Here is a 23,682-nt window from a genome sequence, read left to right as displayed (position 1 = left end):
CGCTTGCATAAATCTGGCAGATAACATGTAGATAAATTGGATGGACAGAACTTCACTCAGAAACTGTACAATACGTCCATTGTTACAGGGTAGCACTTGGGCCAAATCAACATTATCCAAAAGTGTTGTTTTTGTCGAGGTGCATTTGAATTTACCATATGCGTATATATCAGTAACAACCTCTTGACAACTCTCTCGTTCAAATAAATGTGCAATACACTAACACAGTTCTGGCTAAACATACACGTTACGTTATATACTGTAATGGCGTCAGGTGCAATATTTCCAATACACCCTTCTAATTTCGAATTGGAGTAAGTACTGGACTCAATATATCTAAGCTAATATTACTTTTTTATAATTATTAACTTGATACTCAGGCGATGTATTTAGAATCTCCGTTGATCTTGATGTGACAGAAGGCGATTTTGTTTCAGCAATTGGTTTGCTATAGTAGATTACTTCTAAACTTCTAAACTTGCTTGTACAAAATCATCAATCAACTTGCTAGAGGATGTTCTGCTTCTGGCTAAAATTATGTAAACATATGGCTTATATTAGATACATATCGTCCAAAAGGGGAATATAAAAATATTTATGTCTATCTTTGTCGTTTCTGATAAAGATTACATTATCAGAATTTTGTAATTACATTATATGATATTTTTTCTCTTAATTTCTTGGTTCTTTATTTCGTTTCGTCCCAAACGTTGTTCCAAAACATACTTACATCGGCTACCATTATTTGGAAATGGTAACGAATTTGTTTGATTATTGGTTGAATCCTCCTCAGAACTTGTATCTGTAAAATAATTTAAAGGAAAATTAATGTCATATAACGTTTTTTGGCTTTATCGAAACCGATGCCGTTCGCCTCAGTATTAAGGTAATCACATATAAGTTATGACAAACTAGGTTCACGAAAATAGCACATTCACACAAGCAGGCACGAACCGCACAAACTCTGTACAGTACATTGAACTGACCATCCTACAGTGATCAAACAACGTTTGAGCAGCAGAGGGGGCGAATCCGACATTTTGTCCAATCGTTATTTTGCTTAATTATTACTTTCTGCACTCAACGATCTAGTGTCGTCAGCGCCTGGTAAAAAAAAAATGACGACGTCGTTGGGGGATCGTCGCGTCGTCATTTGGTTTAATTAACACCTTCTGCGCGTCGATCCCCAGCGTCGTCAGCGTCCGGTAAGCACATCGACGACCGCGTCGATGTCATCGCCCCCTCTGCTGCTAAGAAGTTATTTACAATGATCTTACAAACAGAGTGATCACTAACTCCTCCTCCTGTAGATCAATTAGGTTATTTGACTGATCGGTGAGTTTAAAATTAATTCTCGTTAAAAACCGATCATGACATCGCATATAGACCGGATTAATCGGATTCTCAACGATTAAAAATCCCGGAGGGGCTGTTGGTGAAAATGAATAAAGGATATATCCCTGTTGAGCTTGATTTGATTGATTGGTATCTACCTGGTAACTCCCTTCGATAACATCACACACTAGATTGATTGCTATCACCGATGCGATATTTACGTTGTATGGAGCAATATGCATACCATCATCCCCGTTATCGTGTCTGAGGATATAAGTTGATGGACTGAGAAAATCATTAAGAGACTTTCTTAGTTCTGGCGCGTTGTATCCTGGAAACTTGAAATCGGGTAAATCGGCTTCTGTGATATTATACCCGGTTAGGAATTTTTGTTTATTATCATCGCTGCTATCGGATATTGTCTTAACGATTCGCTCATTAATATATTCCATGTCTGATATAAGTTGATTTAACACCTCAACGTGTTTTCGTGCTTTTGTTTTCCGTAGCTGTTCTAGTTGTGATTGGTAATTACGATTAATCTCGGCAAACGCACCAGTGATATCATCTAAACGAACTGTGACCTTGGCTGACAATTCAGGAGTTTTCTTATACGGAAAAAACCATTGCATGGTATTCCTGTCTTGAAATATAAACTCGCTGGGTAATAACGTGTTTCTTATAATAGACAAATCATTCAGATAACTGGGATTAATCTCATGATACGATTGCACATTTGTGTGCAAATCCGCGGGTGGATTCTTAGGCCATCCTAGTATGGTTCTTATTGAACTGTTATAAATATCAACCATATACCCCGGTGTGCTTATTTCAATCGTCGATGATAACGTCGGTTCATGAACCGTAATAGCGATTTTTGATTCCTTTCCTGTGATCGATTTTATTCTGCGTTGAAATTCTTTATTGATTTGCTCTATTTGGTATGACCCAGTTGGTATTGTAACCTCCTCCCAGTCTGGGGTCCCATCGGGTTTATTTTTCCGTGCAAAAACCAGCGAGTTATTAGGTTGTTGTCCGTTAAATGCGTCCGCTCGAATATTAGGCCAACTGTGATATACTCGCAATTTTGCCAGCGCTATTTCCTTCACTGGAACCGGCGACGGGAAGTTCACACTGAATTCGGGTTTCGTTGACGTTATTGATATCATATTTGTTTGTACCGGAGTGGTGTTCTCCGCGATCCGCTGAAGTAATTGAAACCCTTCGGGGTTCAGCGACATTATTATTATTCGTTGTTTTTAGTGTCTAATTTTAACAACCAGGTGGTTTCGGCTTCCAGTTGAAAATCCTCGATTTTTGACATCGCGGAGCTATATAACTGGACCATCGTGGAGAATTCAACATCGGATACGAACAAATTATCAATCGATAACGAGATCAACCCGGATAATTTCGAGTATGCGTCGGATACTATTTGATGTTTTACTGTATACTCGTTGAGTTTTTTCTGAAAACACGATGATATCTTCCTAGTGATTGCGTTGGCAATTCCAGCAACTGTTGTCATTGCGGAGACAGCGATTGGAACAGCGATCGGGGTTATCGTGGTCACCGTGGATAAAATAACACCGGCGCCAGCTACTATACCAGACACCGAGTACACGACCGCGTCGATGGCGGTTATTTTACGACGGTATTTTTTTATTTTTACACGGTATTGTTCGGAAAGCGTTTTCAAGTTCGCGGAAAATTCTTTTGCGGTATCGAATCGATATTGATGTGACGTCGGTGATACCTCTGATTCAACTTCCTTGGTGGTCATTTTTATTTTAAAAGAGCTAGTGTTTTTAATTACTTAGATTCGCTGCAAATTCCACATACCATGTAATGTTTGCCCGGGCTAGATTTCTATCAACGGCATAAATTGTAAACTGTTCAGTTGCGTTCCTGTCTATAATTGTTGATATTGTATTGTTAAACCCGGATGAACTCGACGATAATATATTAAACTGCATCATTGAAACCAGTGTCAATCGATAAATACCCTTAACAGTTGCGGTAATATTTACTGTATTCTGTGTAGGAGTCCAATCGAATGATCCATGCCGAATTGTGTATACTGTGTTGATGATGTTCTCATGAGGGATTTTTATTTTTTCGAATTTCTCTGCTACTCTCGGTAGTCCGTCTTTAATCGCTTCAACATCAGTTTTAATCGTTCCTATTTCCTGTATATGCGTGTCCACATCTTTTTTGTTCGCTGCAACCCTAGTAATGAGTGTATTTATTTCCTGTATATGCGTGTCTATACTTTTTTTGTTCGCTATAACATTAATTTTGAGTACTTCTATTTCCCCTTCATGCACGTCTATACTTTTTTTGCTCGCTATAGCATTAGTGTTAATTGTTTCTATTCTCTGTCTATGCGCGTCTACATTATTTATGATCGTTACAACATTAGTTTTGATTGTTTCTATTTCCCGTGTATTCTCGGTCATACTTTTTTTGTTCGCCGCAACATCAAGTTTGATTGTTTCTATTTCATATGTATGCACGTCTATACCTTTTTTGTTCGCTGCAACATCAGTTTTGATTAATCCTATTCCCCGCCAATACGCGTCTATATTTTTTTTGTTCGCTTCAATATCAGTTTTGATTGTTCCTATTTCCTGTGTATGCGCGTCCACACTCTTTTTGTTCGCTTCAATATCAGTTTTGATTGTTCCTATTTCCTGTGTATGTGCGTCCATATTATTTATGATCGTTGTAACATCAGTTTTGATTGTTTCTATTTTCCGTCCATGCGAGTCTACATTATTTATGATCGTTGCAACATTAGCGCCGATTATTTCTATTTCCCGTTCATGCGCGTCTACACTCCTTTTGTTTGTTGCAACATCAGTTTTGATTGTTTTTATTTCCTGTCCATACGCAGTGATATCATTTATAGTTATTGTAATCTCATCCGGCTTGGTATTTTTTTTACCAAAGAATTTATCAAAGTTGTCATCGATCCTGTTAACATTTTTTCGCAACGGGGGTAAATTGGCCGACATCTCCATAAGATCCGAAATAGCATTTTTTATTTTTACAAGATTTGGTTCGTCTGCCGTCGTGGATCCCCGAAAAAATCTTTCGACAATGTGTTGCACATCGTCGAAATGCGTTAGCGTCAACATGATCCGTTCTTCATATAATTTAATTTCACTACGTAAACCCTTTAACGAATTTGACATGGTTATATAATTGTCGCCAAGTGTACTTATTTTTCCATTTATCGTCAAGATGGATTCACCCGGTTTGATTCGTCCGTCGCTGGTATACAACGCGATAGTGCCCTCGGCGGCATCACGCTGTCGTATTAAAACGTCATTCAGCGACACATTACTGGATTTCAATTTACCCTGGCGGTCTTGAAATACAACTATTTCATCTGGGTCAACACTGGTTAAATTCAACGTATCAGCGATTTCATCCTCAATTAGTTTTTTTATGTCATCGGTGGCGGGCGTTTCCGTGGGCTTTTTCAGCGCCGAAACCGGTCGTCCCCAGATATCAATCATCGTTATTGTAAAAAAAACCAGCGTTTCTAATTAACCCGCCGGGCCTCTACGACCCCACTAGTATATTCGTTTACAACCATATGAGGTGGTTTTCGCGATGATGAAATCGCCGCGAGTACGTTCAATACTTCACGGCCACATATCGGCGGGTCACTCAATTGCTGTGTTGGCAGCGTGGAATAAAAAACCCGGGCTGAACACGCCCGGGCTGAACACGCCCGGATATACCGCATAAACTCTTTCGGCGGAGCTAACCCGTATGAATCAAAATAGACGATCGCACGCGGATCAATCGCGTATGCAACCCAATGAGTTCCCGCTCCGGAGGACCCATCGAGGTTAATTATACCGGTTTCAATATTCCTTGGTTTTGTCGGTAATTGATCCCTCATAAAAACACCTCTGAAGTTTTTTATCGCTAACGCGTTTGCGGCGTCCATTAAATCAAAATTAGACATGGGAGTCATTAAACGGTTCCCGGTAGTCTTAGACCCTTTCCCGAGTACCATGAATACGGGGTTCCCGGTAGTCTTAGACCCTTTCCGGCCACGGGTCGTTTTTTTTTGTAGCCTTTCCCGGTTGCCTTCTTCAATGCCATCCCCGCCGCGGTACCAACGGCCCCCAACGCCGCCGCCTTAGCCACTGCTGGTGCGGCCGCGGCAATCAATGCCGGAATCGCAGCTAACAGCGGAAATATCCCACCGGTCTTTTCCATGTTTTTAATTGCTGCGGCTGAAAAATCTATTTGAACACCCTTTTTATTCTTCATCGCATCATTGAAATGTTTTATTTGACGCGCCGTCAACGATATCTTATGATTACCGCCCGCCATCTGTGACGGCTTCAGCGTTATTGTGATCCCGCATTGTTTAGCCGACTTTGATCGTAATTTCTTGACTTGACCATCAGTCAACTCTACATTGACGACACTATACGACATTTTATTGTAAACGCGTTTGTGTTTTCAATTACATGTTTTCTACTGGTGCATCAATGATTCTCATTCGTCCACCAACACCTTCTAGCAGCATTGATTTATCGCTGAGAATGACAGCAACCGCTCTGTAATTAACACCAGCTGGGGCTATACGAGCTCGGAAGTGTATATCAACGACGGATTGTCTCGTTAAATCAAGATGTTCCAGCGAAAAATAATAAATCGGATACAGGTTTTTAAAATCAAGTTGTGATATTTGCAAACCAGTGTCGACGTTTTGATCACGACCCATATATGACAGCAATCGATGATACACACGTGCGACATGGTTGTCACCGTAATTAAGCTGTATATCCTCGGATGGTTCCTGTTGTCCGTTTATTCTCAGCGAAACCTCCATGACTCCTAATCGATCAAATATCATATGGCTGCGTTCTTGATTACCCAATCGTTCCCTATTCTGTAGCGCTATGAATATATGACGCGGGGCTGAAACACCCTGTTTTGATGCTAGGTGCCATGTAAACGTATCGGCGACGTTATCCTCTTTAGCATCAGTTGTTAACGCTAGCCAACTCAACAACGATTTCCCTCCCTGTTCCATAAATGCTAACAATCGTGCTTCCGTGGTAACTGATGGAGTCAGCACCGGCATCCACAATGCCATTTTAGTTAAAATGACTTTACCGGCAGCGACGCCAGCAGCACGCCATATTGCATTGTTATCATCACCCCTTCGCGTCAGCGCGATTGTATGCTTAGCCCCATAGATAACCTTCCTGACATTTCTGCAGAATCCAAATATGTGATGGAGTGGAATCGCGCATGAAAACTTTCGGCGTGGTCCTTGCAACATTCCTACTCGTGTTGCGAATCCTAGATTGAAATCATTGTTGGTGCTTTTTATAACAGTGAAATTGTCACCCGGTCTTGTTCTGCGGTCTGGGTTGGCTGCTTCAGTTTGATTAGGAACTGAAGTATCTCTTTCCACCAGCACGTTAATGTACTGAATATGATCAGCGTTATCGGTGGAGTCCTTTGCGAACATTATAGATGGGCCCGCCGATCTTGCATAATCATCCGAGTATCTCGCCAACCCAATTATCGTCGTTGCAACATCAACCTCGCGTTCTATTGATTCAATTTCTCGCCCGTCAATAAGATATCTGGCGCTCTCAAATAACGCCATGATACCGTTGTTGACGAAGCCAACTCGAACACGATGGTCATCTGCGTATGGTGCATTATCGGCGGAATTTGTCACGAGTTCTCCCTCGATTTCGATAAACGCTTCACACGGCAAAAAATATTTACTGGTATCTTGGACTTGAAGTTCAATTCGCGATCGTAGGTCAGGTTGCGCTGCATAATAAGAATAATATTGATAATCACGGACAGAATCATCCCTGCGTACTGGGGCGTCCATATCAAACGCGGGATCAGCGGTACGCGCAAACATTCTATTATTTATCATGTTGATGTTTTCAATTGCGATTTTTTCGTCGTAAATTCTTTGAATTTAAACCACTCCCCGCTATCGCGTTCATGAGCGCGTTGGTTGCCGCATCGGCGGATGGCGAAGTCGCCAACGACTGAGTCGTCGCCAACGACTCTAATTTTTCTTCCACGGCGTTATTTATTACTTTACTGACATTTGCAGGCATCACTGTCGTTGATGGCATTACCGGTGGTTTCTGTTTTTTTCTCCTGAATTTCACCAATGACATTAGTTTGTCCCGCGCGGCTGAAAACGCCCTTCCGGCAACATCTCCAATGGCACTAATACCCTTATCACGAATAACATCAATAGCCTTCATTCCTAATTGTTTGGCTAACGGCGCTACTTTTGGAGCCATTCTTGTAAATAACCCCGCAATGGTGCTACCGAGACCATCTCCATAGTACGCGCGGTAAACAGGCAATCGCGAGTTTACCACGTAGACGAGTACTGGTTTATCATGGTTGTAGTGTATGATCATCCTTATTAAAAACACCAGTTTTCCAATTAATCATCCACGAGTTCGTCTATGAGCGTTCGATATACATTAATGTCCATAATACCGCCTGCAAATAACCGCTTGCAAATATCAGCGGCCTCATTGATTATTTCCGTAGAGTTATTTCCGGCTCGTTTTCCTCCGATTAGTACTTCCAGCCGTGATATATCACTGAGAATACTATTAGGGCAGGTAACGCCGTAGGATTCTTTACCAACAGGGTATCCTTTTCCTTTTTTTGGCGTTCTACTCTTAACTTTCTCGAGGAATTTATCGTAATCGGGATCACCACGATGTGGTAATGCTTCTCTATGTTTACTCGCTAAATACACTATTCTTGCCCAGTTCTCCGTCGAGGTTATTTTTTTCTTGTAACCTTCATTGATATACTCATCTCGAATGCTCTTAGTTGATGTTGTAGCAACAAAATTAACTAATTCTTCATCGTCGTCGATGTCTCTAATTTGATCTATTGCGGACTTTTTAAGAACATTACGGGGTATATTTCCCTCTTTCTTTTTTTCTTTCGATGTTTCTTCGGGTGTTTCTTCGGGTATTTCTTCTTCTGGTTCTCTTGCGGTGGCGCCTGGTTCTTCTTCGTCGGCCATTGTAACATAAGGTTCTTGTGGTTCGGTTATAGCGAGTGGTGGTGGCCTCCGTGTTGTAGCAGCCGCTATTTTTGCAGGGAGTGTTTCTAAGGACCTTTTTGTTTGTTTTGTCTCTGCCGCTATCTTTTCAAGCGCACCAAGAACGGGTACAGTTGCCGCTGTAACATCCTTAGTCGCTTTAGTTACCGGGGCAAATAACTGTTCACTTCCAACAGCAAAATCGGTTTGCATTTGTTGTCGCGTTTGAAGTTTCTCTCTTACTCTGTCTCGTAACGGTATAAACTTTTTAAGCGCTGCTAGCCGCTCTCTGGCTAGCCGAGTAGTAAGTGATTCACCTACCATTATTGTAAATTGATCCGCAATTTTCTAATTTTCCGCCGAGTGTACCATCGGGGGCTCCACGGAGTTTTCGTCTATAATCCTTCTAATGTTTTTGATCTTACTAGAAATCTCCCGGCGTCGTTCATAAACACGTCCGAGTTTTTTTCGTATTATTTCAACGGCAGTGAATAGTCCAATGAATGCATTTGCGTCATTGTGGTACAGGTTCTCATTAATCGTATGTTGTAATCGTTTTATAAAAAAGTACTCGCGGGCCAGGGTAAAACGCCCCCGTTTCGACTGTTCGTTAATAATCTCATAATCGGATAATATTTTTTCACTGTCGAGACCATCAGATAATTCAATTCCTTGATTTTTTAATTTTGAAATCTCAGTTAATATATTATTGATGTCTTCGATATTCATTATTCTTATAAAACATCTTATTTCTAATATCAAAAATTTTAATAAAATTTAATAAAATTATTGGGGGTCATTTTTGACCCCGTTTTTTGTATGGACAGTACAATGCCGTAAATCTCCACTCGAGTGTTGTGGCAGATTACAGGCATACATGGACAGTACAATGCCGTAAATCTCCACTCGAGTGTTGTGGCAGATTACAGGCATACATGGACAGTACAATGCCGTAAATCTCCACTCGAGTGTTGTGGCAGATTACAGGCATATACATATACTTAATTAAGGACATTCACATCTTGGAACCCCAAAGCATACATCTCCGGGAGGGAGGCCTAGGGTGACAAACGTCATCGTAGACCGCCCAGAAGATATGCTTGGGGGACATCACTACATGTACTTAATTAAGGATGAAATGATTGATGGATGATGGGACGGCACAAGACAGCACAAACATAAAACGGCGGGGCGGAACTCTACGGCCAATTCAACCAATCAAAAGCAACCCAATTAAATTAACCCGGTTGCATGATTGTGAACAAAAGACAACCACACGCCCGGGTCAAGAGCGTGGGTTAGTTTTGATTAGTTGAATTGGCTTTCGAAAGCCCCAGGCTTATAACGAGTCATCTTATATATAAAGTGACTAATACAGCGGCGTCAGTCACAAGGTGTGTGTTAATTTGAATTCCCTTGAATCGTTAAACCCTTAAATACTTATTAATGGTGTTTCACGGCATTTAAATGAAACCAAATATTTGAATAAAACATTAAAAAAAAGAATACAGCTGTTAGATAATAGCGTGTATTTCATTAGTTTTCATCGTAAAATGATTAATTAATCGCAACATTAATTGGACTTCAAGGGACATAACTCTTGTCATGCGACGCTATCACAAAACGAGTTATCTCCCTTTGATGTTATATATGAAAATCGAATTCTATGACCCGTCTTTTTTGAGATCGCTGTTTGATATATTCGTTCTGCAACAAATTGTATTGAGGCGATACAAATGTCAAAATATTTTCCTGCCTCATTCATGGAGTGAAATATTTTTTCCTCGTAAGTTGTTGTATCAAATGACTTTACGGGTTTTGCTTTCTTTGAGTATTTACCAGTTTGGCCTTTTTTACTATTTTCACTCTGAGAGATGGCTTGCAGATTACACAGTCTGTTATTTTGATAATTAGAATCAATGTGATCAATAACGAGACTATCTTTGATCAATCCGTGGAAACATTCATAGATGATTCTGTGACAGAGATATTTTTTCCCTCCAGCAGTAAACATTAAATACCCGTGATTGTTTTTCCATCCAACCGGCTTCTTCAGTCTGCGGTTTCTAACAATACCGTCGCGAGATGCCTCGTAATTGACGAGCAGGGGGTGCGGCTGAAATTCTTGGTCCATTTGTATAATAATACTACTTGTCTAATTTATTATTTGGTTTAATTATGAATCTTTCAACGTAGTCTTGGGGGGTTTTGATGACGGAGTCAGCGGTGGGGTCAATGACGGCGTTTTTAATTCGTTTGTCATAATAGCGTTTTAGTTCCCTGTATCGCTTTCCGCCACAATTAATACACAACTGGGATTTTCCTCTTACACCGACGTGGCAAACCAAGCACGGTAGGGGGCCAAGAGAACCATTACGAACGCTTTGTAAATGATATCCGCAGAATTCACCTCTACATGATTTATTGCACGGGGTTGTCGACCCAATCATCAACCATTTGCAGTGATTCATTATACTATATTCTTTCATTTAAATACTTGTTTTAATTATATGGATGAGTTCGAGAGATTAGCAGCAATTAAGCCCCGGAAAAATATTAAGTTCAATCTCGATAGAGTCCTCAAGGACACACCAAAAGCGTTAATAAACGATAGAACCCTGTTAAATAAAATACGCGATTGTATCAATGAATTCAAACGTGATGGTGCATCTCATAGTTGGTCAACATTTCGAATTGATGGCGTTGTTGATGCTACCATGAACGACAACCGCGCAGCAACGATAATATCACAACTTGACGGTAAAAGATATTTCTTCAGAGTAAAATTCATTGTCCGGGTGAAATCAGGCGATTGGATCATACGTAATAAATTTGAACCAGTTCTCAGCGACAAGAAAACAGTCATTGTCAGCCGCGACTCCAAGCCGGGGTTGTTAACCGGAATTGACAGACCATACTATGAACGAGCGTATCCTGAAACATCAGTTGTTTATGGAATATACCCGTTAAATAAGAAACCTGATATCGGAAAACTGAAACCGATGAAACAGTCAACGGGGATAAATTGTGTAGCAGAACGAATAATAGAACATTTTACAAATGCATGTCGAGGAAACAAATTGACTGATTTACGACGTAGCAAAATCAACCAGTGGGAACTAACCGTAAAAGAGCGTGGAGCGACCATCAGCGACATAGCGAGATTAGAAACGGCGTTGAGATTTCCAATAACCGTTACAACGATAACCGGTGAAGTATTATACGAATCAAAGTACAAATCAAATGGGGCCCCAATCAAAATTATTGATCATAACGAACACGCATGGACGCCCGCGATCACAATATTTCCACGGGATAGAACAGTAAAGTATATCCCGGGGGAATTTTTAGGAGAGGACGGTTTTCTCGCGGAGAGGAAACTATTTGATGCTATTGCTTGCTTGTGTAAAAATGACCCTGTATCAGTGTGGTTACTTCGCAGCGCTGAAAACGACATGGATACCTTTGATCAGTTTGTAAGACCAAACGGCGAATTATATCGCACTGAAGCATTTCACAACAGGATGAAAAAAACCGCCATGGAATTTGAAGAGCATGATGAACAACTGCTAACAAATTGTTTTACGATTCCATCGGTTGTAGCTCATGTTGCAGCAAGGAAAAATGCGTGGAGACCAACGCGCAAGGAATTTCTACCGGATGTACAATCCAGTTGTTTGGAATACTATCACGGTGGACTATGGAACACTGAATACAACCGCGACGCTATGATTTCGGTTGATATGGTTGCCTGTTATCCAGCGAGTTTTCTCGGGTATGGATCCGCCGCTGAGTATTTCAAACGATTTGGACACCCCAGACATGAAATGACTCGTGTTGCTATTAATGGACCACTGCCTGATTTTGATTTAACCGGATTCGCTCGCATAGTATCATTTGAGTTCGCGGCAGGACTTCATCGCTGTTGCTATATTTGGATCGGTAGACACATGGCTGAAAAGAAGTGGTTGCCAATAGCGCTGCTACGGTATATGATTGATTGTAGCATGCTAGTTTCGTTGATTGTCAGTGACGCGATTATATCATACCGGGCGCAGACTGAAGTCTGGTTACCAGAACCGGAGCGTCTAGATAGCATAATTGACGAGTCCAGAAAAAACATTGATGCCGACGAGGAATATATCATCGAATGGTCCAGGAGGATATTTAACCAACGAAACAGAGAGGCAAAAGATCTCGGTAGAAGAATAATTGGTAAGTTTACACAAGGTGGAAAAAACCACGACTACAAACGATATTGCTCACGGCTGATTATAGATGACGCAGAATATGATTTCGTAATCAAGGACGCAGTGGCAAAAAATAGATACGTGAACTGCAAAACAGCTTTCTTGTCCAATGGAACAAGGTTGGGTACAGTTGTTACCTACAGCGACGGAGACAGCCCGGCGTATCCACATTTGAGGGCGTCTATGCTGGGTTATGCCGCTATCAATTTATTCTCGATGATAAATAGATTCCCCGATACCGCGGTTAGAGTAGCCGTTGATTCGTTTTATGTTGACGTAGCGTATAAGGAAAACGTAGCCGAGTTTACTAGTCCGGACGAGAGTTGGGGTACATGGAGAATTAAAAATGAAATACGACGCGATTATTCCCCGTCAGCAGATGTCACCGTTGAGAACAACTACTTACGCGGTGTTAAATTGTCAGAATGGTCTAATGCACCATCGTGTTCTGATCCAATTTGTAGACACAAGACGGTTTATTTAAGCGGCTGTGGCGGGTCAGGAAAGACGACTCGGGCAATTGAATTATTTCGAACGCGGGCAAGTATAATCGTGCTTACACCGACCCATAGACTAGCGCGAGAGATAAAACAACGAAATGTTGACGCCGTTACTTATCACAGCTTTTTTCGATACAGCGGCGGTGAGTGGACTCCTGATCGAATGGGTGAAAAATTTATTCCTGAGGTTATCATCTGGGACGAAATATGTACTGTTTCGTTAGATACTTTACAAATGTTTCTTGAGTGGCTGCTGCGCGCGAATACAGCGGTGATCATGTGTGGCGACCATGGCCAACCACCACCATTTGTCGGCGAGGGTCCACATGAGTGGTTGAGCGGGTTCGTAGACTATTATGAAGAAACCGATACTGATTACCGAGCACTTGATGAACAACTGCGCGAGGTTAAAAAACTAATCAGATTACAGCCGGATAGAGTTCAGTGTGAAATAATCCGCGAGGTGATTCCGGAAACGCCGTTGAATGAATTCTGGGAAACATGGAGACCAAACGATTTGATTGTAGCGAGTAGAAAGATAGTCAGAGACACACTTCAGCGGAAGTTGTTTACGTTGCATAAGGAAAAGTTTCCAACGCGTCCAGTGCCGTTATGTTATAGACCCGCGGACACACGGCGGCAGAACATTGAAGTTGAAATTCCAGCCCCGACAGCGTCGGGGACAAAAAAAAAAATTCTCGTGCTGAATGATATTGTGCTCGTTGATATCAGCGTCGTCGAGGACGCGCTACGTGCTGATAAATCCCCGTGGACGCTAGGATACGCAACAACAATACATTCCTCGCAGGGACTAACCATCACGGACACAATTGTTTGGATAGTTGATAATCGCATCGAATGGTCGAATCTAGTCTATCTTGCAGTGTCCAGAGTACGAAGGATAAATCAGCTTCGAAGAATTGTTATTGACGAAGCCACCGACGAAGCCGGCGACAAAGTCACCATCGATGCAAGCGTCATTGATAGAAAACTCTCGGGTTACCGCCAACAGGATAAAAAAAAACAGCGGCGTTTTGATATTGATGCCGAATTAATAATCTCGCTACGACAACAACAGAATAATCACTGCGCGAGTTGCAATTGTATAATGAGTTGGCGTTATTCGGATAAAGACACTCGCCAATTTACCGTGGATAGGATCGATAACAGTCTCGGTCATGTCAAAAACAATGTGAGGTTGACCTGTCTTGAGTGCAATAGACGCAACGGCGCTAGTTAAGACCACGTGGGGGTAATTGAGTATCGTTAGGTATCACTTGTAGTTGCTCGCGTGTAAATCCGCGCTGAGGAGCAGTTGAATCCAGTCTATAGATCGGTGGTCTACCAGTTGATCGTGTTATCGTTGATATGTTATGTGTGGTAACACTCCAAATAGGATCAGTAGCTCTTTTTTTACCGCCTTCAAGCTCTCCTGGTTCATACAGATATCTGACAGTGACATCGCCGAGAATCGGCTTGGAAACGCTATCTATTTTTGATCTTCCGGGTATATACTCGTATTTAATCGCGTCGCTGGGCTTCATGTTGATTGCTCGGGTAATCTCGTTATTTAACGCTGCAATTACACCTGGCAACCTTTTAACCCATTCACGAGATCGTTTTTCTTGGATGAATTCCTTCGCGTATTGATATCCAAATAACCGTTCAGCGAGAGTCCGATTGAATCGTTCAACAATTGCCTGATCACGATGTAGCGCAGTATGACCTCGTCGTATCGCGACGCTATGATGTTTCAGCGTTGATAAAACAGCGCCGCGAAATTCACTACCGGGATCAACTTGTAATAGATTTGGCCAGCGCAGAGGGCCTCTTCGATAAATTCTTTCAAACGCAGCGGCTACTTCAGTTGCCGACTTTGTTTTTAACGGCTCCGCTTGTTTGTATCGACTCGCAACATCAACTACGGTTAGCGCGTATTTGTAACCGTTGTCATGCGGCAAAAATAGTATATCAGCCTGATGAACTTCATTAGGTACGCTGACATCAAAGCGCGAGAAGTTGATTTGTTTAGGCGGTGGTAGATAGATTTGCCATATAGCCTGTTTGGATAACCAATTAGCCGCAGTGGTCTTTGTTACCTTTGCAGCGCTTGCAAGCTTACCAATTGCGGCCTTCCCCTTCCAGTATCCTCTCGGAGAATAATAGATGGATTTCATGTTGTTATTAATTACCAGCGCCCATCATTAATTTACCTTTCATAGCCGATTTTACCAACCATGAGGCCAATTTTTCTTTGACGGATTTATCAGGAATAGCATTTAATGCGTGAATTAATTTTACATCCGCGATATGACGCTGTTGCAGATCGCTACTTTTGTAAGCAACATCATGAGCATGACACGCCTTATCGATAGCGTTTATTGGATACTCACCGGGTTTGGGCTGATTTTGATCATCGAGTCTGATATCTAATCGTGTTCCGGGGCCACAGTAGTTATATCCTGGGAGGTGTTTTTCTCCTGGATACTTTGCCCACGGTGTTCCGGGGAGTTTTGCCAATTTGGTTGCAATATCACCTCCTCGCTTTTTTTTAAAACATCCCCGGGTTTAATAGAAATAAATCTAAATTTCTTTGTACCGCATTGTACACACTTACCAGTAAGCGCCGATCTGTTATTTCTTGTTGTAGCGGTTGTCATATCATTTGTGCCAGTACGCACTCTACACTTCACACAATATAGATCCATAATTTATGTATAGAAATATGAATATAATTGATTTTTCGGCGACTAAAACAAGAGAACCAGTTAAGCATGTTGCAGCGTTACCAAACTCGATCCGGATGATTATCATCGGACCATCTGGATCCGGCAAGACGCAATTGTTACTCAATTTAATAATGAGATGGATGAAGTGGGATAAGTTGTATTTGGTTGCTCCTAGCGTAGATGATCAACGATGCTACGAGGTGTTGAAAGATTTCAACGAGAATGCATCAGCGATCGCTAAAAAAAATGTCATCGAGTTTATTACAGATATCAATGATGCACCGGGTATTGATGATATTGATGGCGACGTTAACAATCTAGTCGTGTACGATGATGTTATGTTAGACAATCAAAAAAACCCAGCTAGGATATTTTCCAGAGGCAGGCATAAAAACACTGACGTGATATATGTCACTCAACGATACACTCAGATTCCAAAAGTAATTAGAGACAACTGTAATATTCTTGCTGTGTTCAACGGCGTTGATACACACACGCTACGAAATATTTGGCAGACATGGTGCGGCGGTGACATGGACTTTAATGTTTTTCGAAACTTTTTTAGTCATGCTCAGTCGACCCCACATGGATTTGTAACGATAAATTTACATGATCCTCGGACACGATATCGTATCGGACTTGACCAAATATTCGGTTAGTTGTAAATAATTTTCATTGTAAATAACCACTTAGCAGCAGAGGGGGCGATGACATCGACGCGGTCGTCGATGTGCTTACCGGACGCTGACGACGCTGGGGATCGACGCGCAGAAGGTGTTAATTAAACCAAATGACGACGCGACGATCCCCCAACGACGTCGTCATTTTTTTTTTACCAGGCGCTGACGACACTAGATCGTTGAGTGCAGAAAGTAATAATTAAGCAAAATAACGATTGGACAAAATGTCGGATTCGCCCCCTCTGCTGCTGTTTGTTTCTTAATGTTTCTTCTATAAAACAAAAAGGCTATATTAGGTGCATGTATTCTTTTCGATCTCCTTGAATATGATTTCATACTATTTGTAATTCGTAAATTGCCAACCTCACTCGCTGTAGTTTGCTCGGCCGATTTCGTTTGGTTTTACAACGCAACCAAAGTTGAGAGCAAAATATATATGTACTTCTAGTATAAGTCAAATTACATTTTTAAGACACTCATGATCCAAAGACTATTATTATTATAGCATAATTAAAATTCTTTCGAGAATACCCACGCGCGACAGTCAGCAATCATACATCTATATATATATATATATATATATATATATATATATATATATATATATATATATATATATATATATATATATATATATATATATATATATATATATATATATATATATATATATATATATATATATATATATATATATATATATATATATATATATATATATATATATATATATATATATATATATATATATATATATATATATATATATATATATGTATATATATGTATATATATATATGTATATATATATATATATGTATATATTTCTATATATATGTATATATATATATATATATATATATATGTATGTATATATATATATATATATATATATATATATATATATATATATATATATATATATATATATATATATATATATATATATATATATATGTATGTATATATATATATATATATATATATATATATATATATATATATATATATATATATATATATATATATATATATATATATATATATATATATATATATATATATATATATATATATATATATATATTTACATACGTATCTGTATCTACGCGTCATGGAATATAAATACAAAATACAACTAAGAAACCCATTGGCACTATATACACTTGCAGTTTGAAACGAAACATAATTTTTTTCTCTCACTAAATGATACATAATGTCGCTGCAACGGGTTACAAAGGTGTATGTAACACGTTTTACGTAGCCCAAGATGGTAAGTATTTTAGATCACTTATCGTGCCCTATATAAACATATATTTGTTAACGTTAGTCTTAATTTTGCCGCATCGAGTTATAGGGTATTCCCTGTACGTTGGTACAAATGACATTTTATAACTTTTCAGTAGTGTTGTAATGGTTTGCTTAAGACATGTATTGTTCTAAAAATGTAATTTAATTAATAAGACTAAACACTAATATATAACGTACAATACAAGCATATAATTGTAAAGGACATTTCACAATGAAAATATCAAGTCAGTTGTACGTGGATTTGGACACGGCAGCTGTACCTATGGTGAACTTAAGTATTGTTTTCCTTTCTTAATTTAATGCATAACTTCGCTGAACGTGTTATCAGATAACAAGCAATATATCATAATAGCAATAAATGGTTCCATAACAATTCAGACGTTCTTATCGATGCCAAGAAACGCAGATACATATTTAAACTAGCCTACATATATATATATATATATATATATATATATATATATATATATATATATATATATATATATATATATATATATATATATATATATATATATATATATATATATATATATATATATATATATATATATATATATATATATATATATATATATATATATATATATATATATATATTATATATATATATATATATATATATTGTTGTCGTTAAAGCTTTTCACGACTTTAGAAGATGACCCTCATATACATCGTCGGTTATTAAGTCTTGTTTGTCATTCTTACCTTTTACAATTAATAGCTTTCGACCTGGTATCGCATTTCCATGTAGCGTTTCAATGGAATAGAATCCACCATCTGAATGGTCAACATTTATCAGCGTAAATGACATGAAGCTTTTTACAATCTCCCCGCTGTACAAAATACGATGCTGAAAGTTTTCTCTAATTTTAGGAATATTAGCTGGTGTCAGTTTCATCATTGCACCCTGATTTGGGTGAATAATTCTTAGAGTACGGTTCATCCCTTGTCGATTATAAAACCAAGCGATCGTCACGTTGTCCCCAATAGCAGCAGAGATGGATACATCTAAAAATAACAAAGACACATTGCAAAAAATCCACTGGCCCTTTTCATGAAATGGCAAATATGAAACCAACGTACAGTGTTGGGTTATTTTATGTCTTGTTTCAATATTTATTTTCTACAGACCTCACATATACAAAATTATCTTGAGTTTATATGTTGGTATATCTTTCCGATTTAAATTGAAATTGTTTAGACTTGACCTTTGACCGCAATTTCTCTTTAAACATGAACCATTAGGTTTGTCTAATTTAGGATAGTGCTGTAATATTATTATAATAGCTCTTTAAACAAGTCAAACAATTTCGCATAGATCTCGTTGACACATCAGTGAATAACTATTTCGTATCAATTGTATCTTTCACGTACGCACGTTAATACATAGATTGGATTTGTATTTTCGTATAAATTTAGAATACCTGTAATATTTAAGAAGCATTTCTTAGTTTCCCTGCCTTCAATATCTACTTTGTATAGCCCAGCATCCCTCTGTGTGACGTTCTTGATTTCAATCCTGTAGATTTTGTTGTCCCCGTCGATTGCAAAGATTAGGCGTCCATAAAAGTGTGACTTCGTAGTAATTTCACAGTCATTCTCAACAAAACGGGCAACGATTGTATCATAGAGTTTCAAGGTGATGATGGATTCCAATACTTTTATAAATTGCATGATAATGATGTTATCTCCAACATTGCCTCGCTTTATTTCATCTCGTCCTGGGTGAAATATATTTAGGAACTAGAAATTAGCCCGAATATAATTTCAGAGGAAACGATATTGGTCATATCACATTTATACAAACAATAATGCTGGAAGAAAAGATTGAAATGAAAAGGTGACATATTGAAAATCGGACTAGTTTTATAACAGTGACAAATGTCGGCCCTCCTTGAATGTAGGGAATGTAAGTCAAAAGATCCGTTTTGACCAAATCAATATCGTCAATGATATTTCGTTTCATATTTCTTTGATTTTTTTATTTCATAATACTTATTATATGATATCTTCAGCGTAGAATGGTATAAAATTGTAAAGAAGTTTCAAAAGAATGTTTTAAGTGTTTGAAAATCACACAAGAGAACAAAATAGAGGCTGCTCGTCTAAATTTCGTTTAATGAGTGTCTTTAATTTTACAGCTTTTGTCACTGGATATCTAGACATACAGGCATAACTTCCAGCTTATTGATTATCCATTGTTTAATGAGCTCGACGTAAATTTTACCTTCGGCGCATTTCTTTTAGCGAGAATTCCGACTCACTACCTCCAATAAGTTGATGATATTAGACTAGTTAATTTGTGGAACAAATAGTATATTGAACAACATAATCACCTTGCCACTGACATACACAAATAAAATGCAGATATGATTGAAATCTATCCGTTATCCGAAATAATATAACCTTTAAATTCAGAATGATTTAAAAAATATCTATGGAGGGAATATAAATACTGAAACATTTTATAGACATAAATAATCGGTTTTAGACTTATAAATACAGTACACACAAATGCAAACGGACAAAGAGGGTACTAATACCTTTTCCTGAAACCTAGTCTGATCAATAGTTATGATCATCGATTTAATTGCATTCACATGTACCTATGCGTGGTTAACGTTCCTCTGTTATAGTTTCAAAGTAACCATTTAGAAAAGCCTTGATGATTTTACTTGCTTGTGAACGGATTCATTTGTAGTACTTAGTTTCATTTTAAATTCCTCAGGTATTAGTGTCCTTTTTCTGCATGTAACTTGTTCTCCTGAAAGCTAATTTATTAATGTAGGATCGTAACTTTCTGAATGATCAAATATCATCATATTTTGTCAAGAAAGTATTACGCTCACACATATTCAAGGTCTTTGTTTTAGAAATAATGATTTTTTTTCTTCTTACTGTTCAAACTATGTTGGCGCATAATTGCTTTGCCTATTTAATGTAATAAAATTACATTTGATGAATAAGTAAATCATAGTTAATTACAATATATTCTGCGTCAAATATTTATAATCTATGTTTGATAAATTATTGGTTTGTATCAACAATTAATCATTGAACGGTTTGTTTGACTAAAAGCAGACCATTCCAACCAATGGCAGTATCCGGATCATCACCTTTTGCTGTTTACATTTTGCATTCCTCTTCGCCTATTTTATTTGCTGATTTGCTTGCAAGTTATTATATTGTCAAGTTATACATATTTCTTTTCATCCGTGTATGCCTTTACATTAGTTCTTTTTGTTAAATTTCATAATAATGTCCAATTAAAGTCATTAGATACTCCTTTTCTTAAGATTTGTAGTTTAAGCTTAAGATAATATTTTAGCGACGTTTCCTGATCAAATATACTTATGAAATCTGTTGTTGTCATTTTTATTTCAAAGAGAAGATACGAATTGTGAACAAAACAGTTTTCATTTTACAATGTTTCAAGTAAGATATAAAGCTTTTTAACATTATTGACCATTCAAGTGGATATATATTTCATTTACTAATTTAATGTTGGACTATTCTACATAAATAGGTATTTTAAAAGCTGAAACTAAATAGCATTCACTGGTTAATATATATGGATTTAACAACGCTTTATTCGATTCTCTTGATCACAGGTTGCACGCATCAGATGCTTTAAAGCCAAATATCATTCTAACAAACTGAAGAAAAAAAACGGTGTTGCAAAAATTAGTATGAACATGTTTATACGAGGTTAAGGATTCTGTGATATTAGTATGCTTTTTTATGTTGGTAAGAAGTTCACGTGCGGTATATTCATTAGATTCTACAATTTAAGCAGTACTTATTCATACAACTTTAATAAAATACATGTATACTATCCATCATACACCAATTATGTAAAATGTGGACTTGTAAAAGCACATATAAGAGGTATAATAAGACGAATACAAATATAACGAGATATCAGTAAATCCTTGTGTTTTTCATGAATGCAGCATAATTAAGCAAATGAATGGAAGAACCATAGCTAACAGTCATAAATCAAATGGAATTTAACGCATTTTCTATAGATGCACTAGGAGGAAAAATAGAACCTCGACAAAGTTCGAAAAATGTACCACGGAAAAAATAAATTAACAATGCACTGCAAAAGATAATGATTTTGTGCCGACGCCTTTAAGAAAATGATCCTGAAAAAGTTTTCCTTATCAACTATATAATACATATCGGTAACGATATAAAGATTCCCATTCATAGCTACTTATTTAGATGGTTTTCATTTGATATCTTCTTTATCGTAAGCCCTAAGTATTTATTTCAGTGACAATGACACATATAAATAAATTTGTAGTGTAACGTGTTAATGTTTTTCATCTTGAGCTTTTTACCGGCATGTATTAGTTCATGAGTGGTGAGAAACTTTGATTTTAGTTTAAACTCATTTTAACCAACTGAAACTTTACGATACAAATATTATGTTCACAAGATTTCTCTCCTATGGGTGATTTTCACACAGCATGATACTAATTAAATGCTAAAAATTTACATTATAGTTGTATATATATCTGTACGTTCTTAAACTGTGAATTTTGACATTTGTTACAGACAAGGGTATCACAAACCTCTCAACCCTAGATGCCATTTTCTATGGACAGTTCCATTCTTTATTTTCAAAGATATTTAATTTTAAATATAACTCAATCTTTGCGTCAAATCTACATAGATATGAAAGTCACGCACTTCACTGGTGGGTGCCTTGCTTACCAAGAATGTTTATTTCGAAAATCCATCTGCCATCTTTTCTAACAAATGGATCGGACGCAGTCTCGTACAAACTTTCATGTATTTCGTATAAACCTTGGTCCTCTCTGCTTATGTTTCGGAATGATAAATAAGCCTCTTTATTAGTTTCCTGGTAGTTAAGTACCAACCCATCAGCCTGGTTCTCAATAACGTTGAACACATATCCATTATAGACCGCATCCAAACAAGTGATGTTGTCTTTTATAACTTTAATACTCAATGGTGTGCCATTGTATGACCATGTTCTAAATAAAAAAGTCCATCCAGCCTGTGCGTCTACTATATCTCTGTTATAACCAGGTATTGTTTTCTCTATAAGTAAAAATAAAAATTGATCGTTATTGACCGCTATGAAAGATCATTCTGATAAATGTATTTATTTATTGATTTATTGATTTATTATTATTATTATTATTATTATTATTATTATTATTATTATTATCATTTCATTTATTGAGTTTTCCCAATTTCTTTAGTGTCTTACGAATGTATGTTCCTACCTAACTGTTTATATTTAATTTAATATATATATATATATATATATATATATATATCGTCAATTTATGTTAGCATATTTGATGTGTTCATAAGATTCACTATCAATATTAAATATTGATGAGTCGTCCCACAAATATCAACACTGAAACTAAAATGTTTCATTTGGGAAGTGAACGATCATTGTCATCTTCCTAATTAATATTTAAATCGAAACTCATTATATATATGTTTAACAATATGTTAGTTTAACTATGTCCTTTATGTCTTTCTTTCAAAATGATTCCTATACAATCATTTCATAAACAAGAAACCTCACAAGAATGACACTTTAAGGAACGTTATGTAAGAATGTTATAGGTTATGCAAGTGTCTTGATAATTAATATGCACGATCATTTTTTGTAGCAAAAGTAAATGGCAGTATAATTATCTCACTGATCGACATTAACTGAGTCGTATTGAAATTATAATCACAAATTACACAAATGAATATTTGCGTTTTATAATTACCTGTCCATATTGCTGAAGTAAA

The 23,682-nt window shown here is 37.6% G+C and overlaps 1 protein-coding gene across 1 annotated transcript; it reads right to left on the bottom strand.

The window, feature by feature from the left end:
* Nucleotides 1–653: 653 nt before the first annotated feature.
* On the bottom strand, nucleotides 654–22,958 carry LOC149796523 (uncharacterized). Its single transcript, XM_089960624.1, has 4 exons — nucleotides 22,615–22,958; nucleotides 19,317–19,613; nucleotides 18,598–18,900; nucleotides 654–802 (listed from the first exon to the last, which is right to left on the bottom strand). Exons 2-4 carry the CDS (start codon nucleotides 19,564–19,566, stop codon nucleotides 654–656), a joined length of 702 nt encoding a protein of 233 aa, XP_089816750.1. The 5' UTR covers nucleotides 19,567–19,613; nucleotides 22,615–22,958.
* Between the last annotated feature and the right edge of the window lie 724 nt (nucleotides 22,959–23,682).

Source organism: Sinohyriopsis cumingii, chromosome 6 (genome assembly GCF_028554795.1).
Source record: "Sinohyriopsis cumingii isolate HCF-2022 chromosome 6, ASM2855479v2, whole genome shotgun sequence".
Lineage (NCBI taxonomy): Eukaryota > Metazoa > Mollusca > Bivalvia > Unionida > Unionidae > Sinohyriopsis > Sinohyriopsis cumingii.
This window is presented reverse-complemented; position numbering and strand designations above follow the sequence as displayed.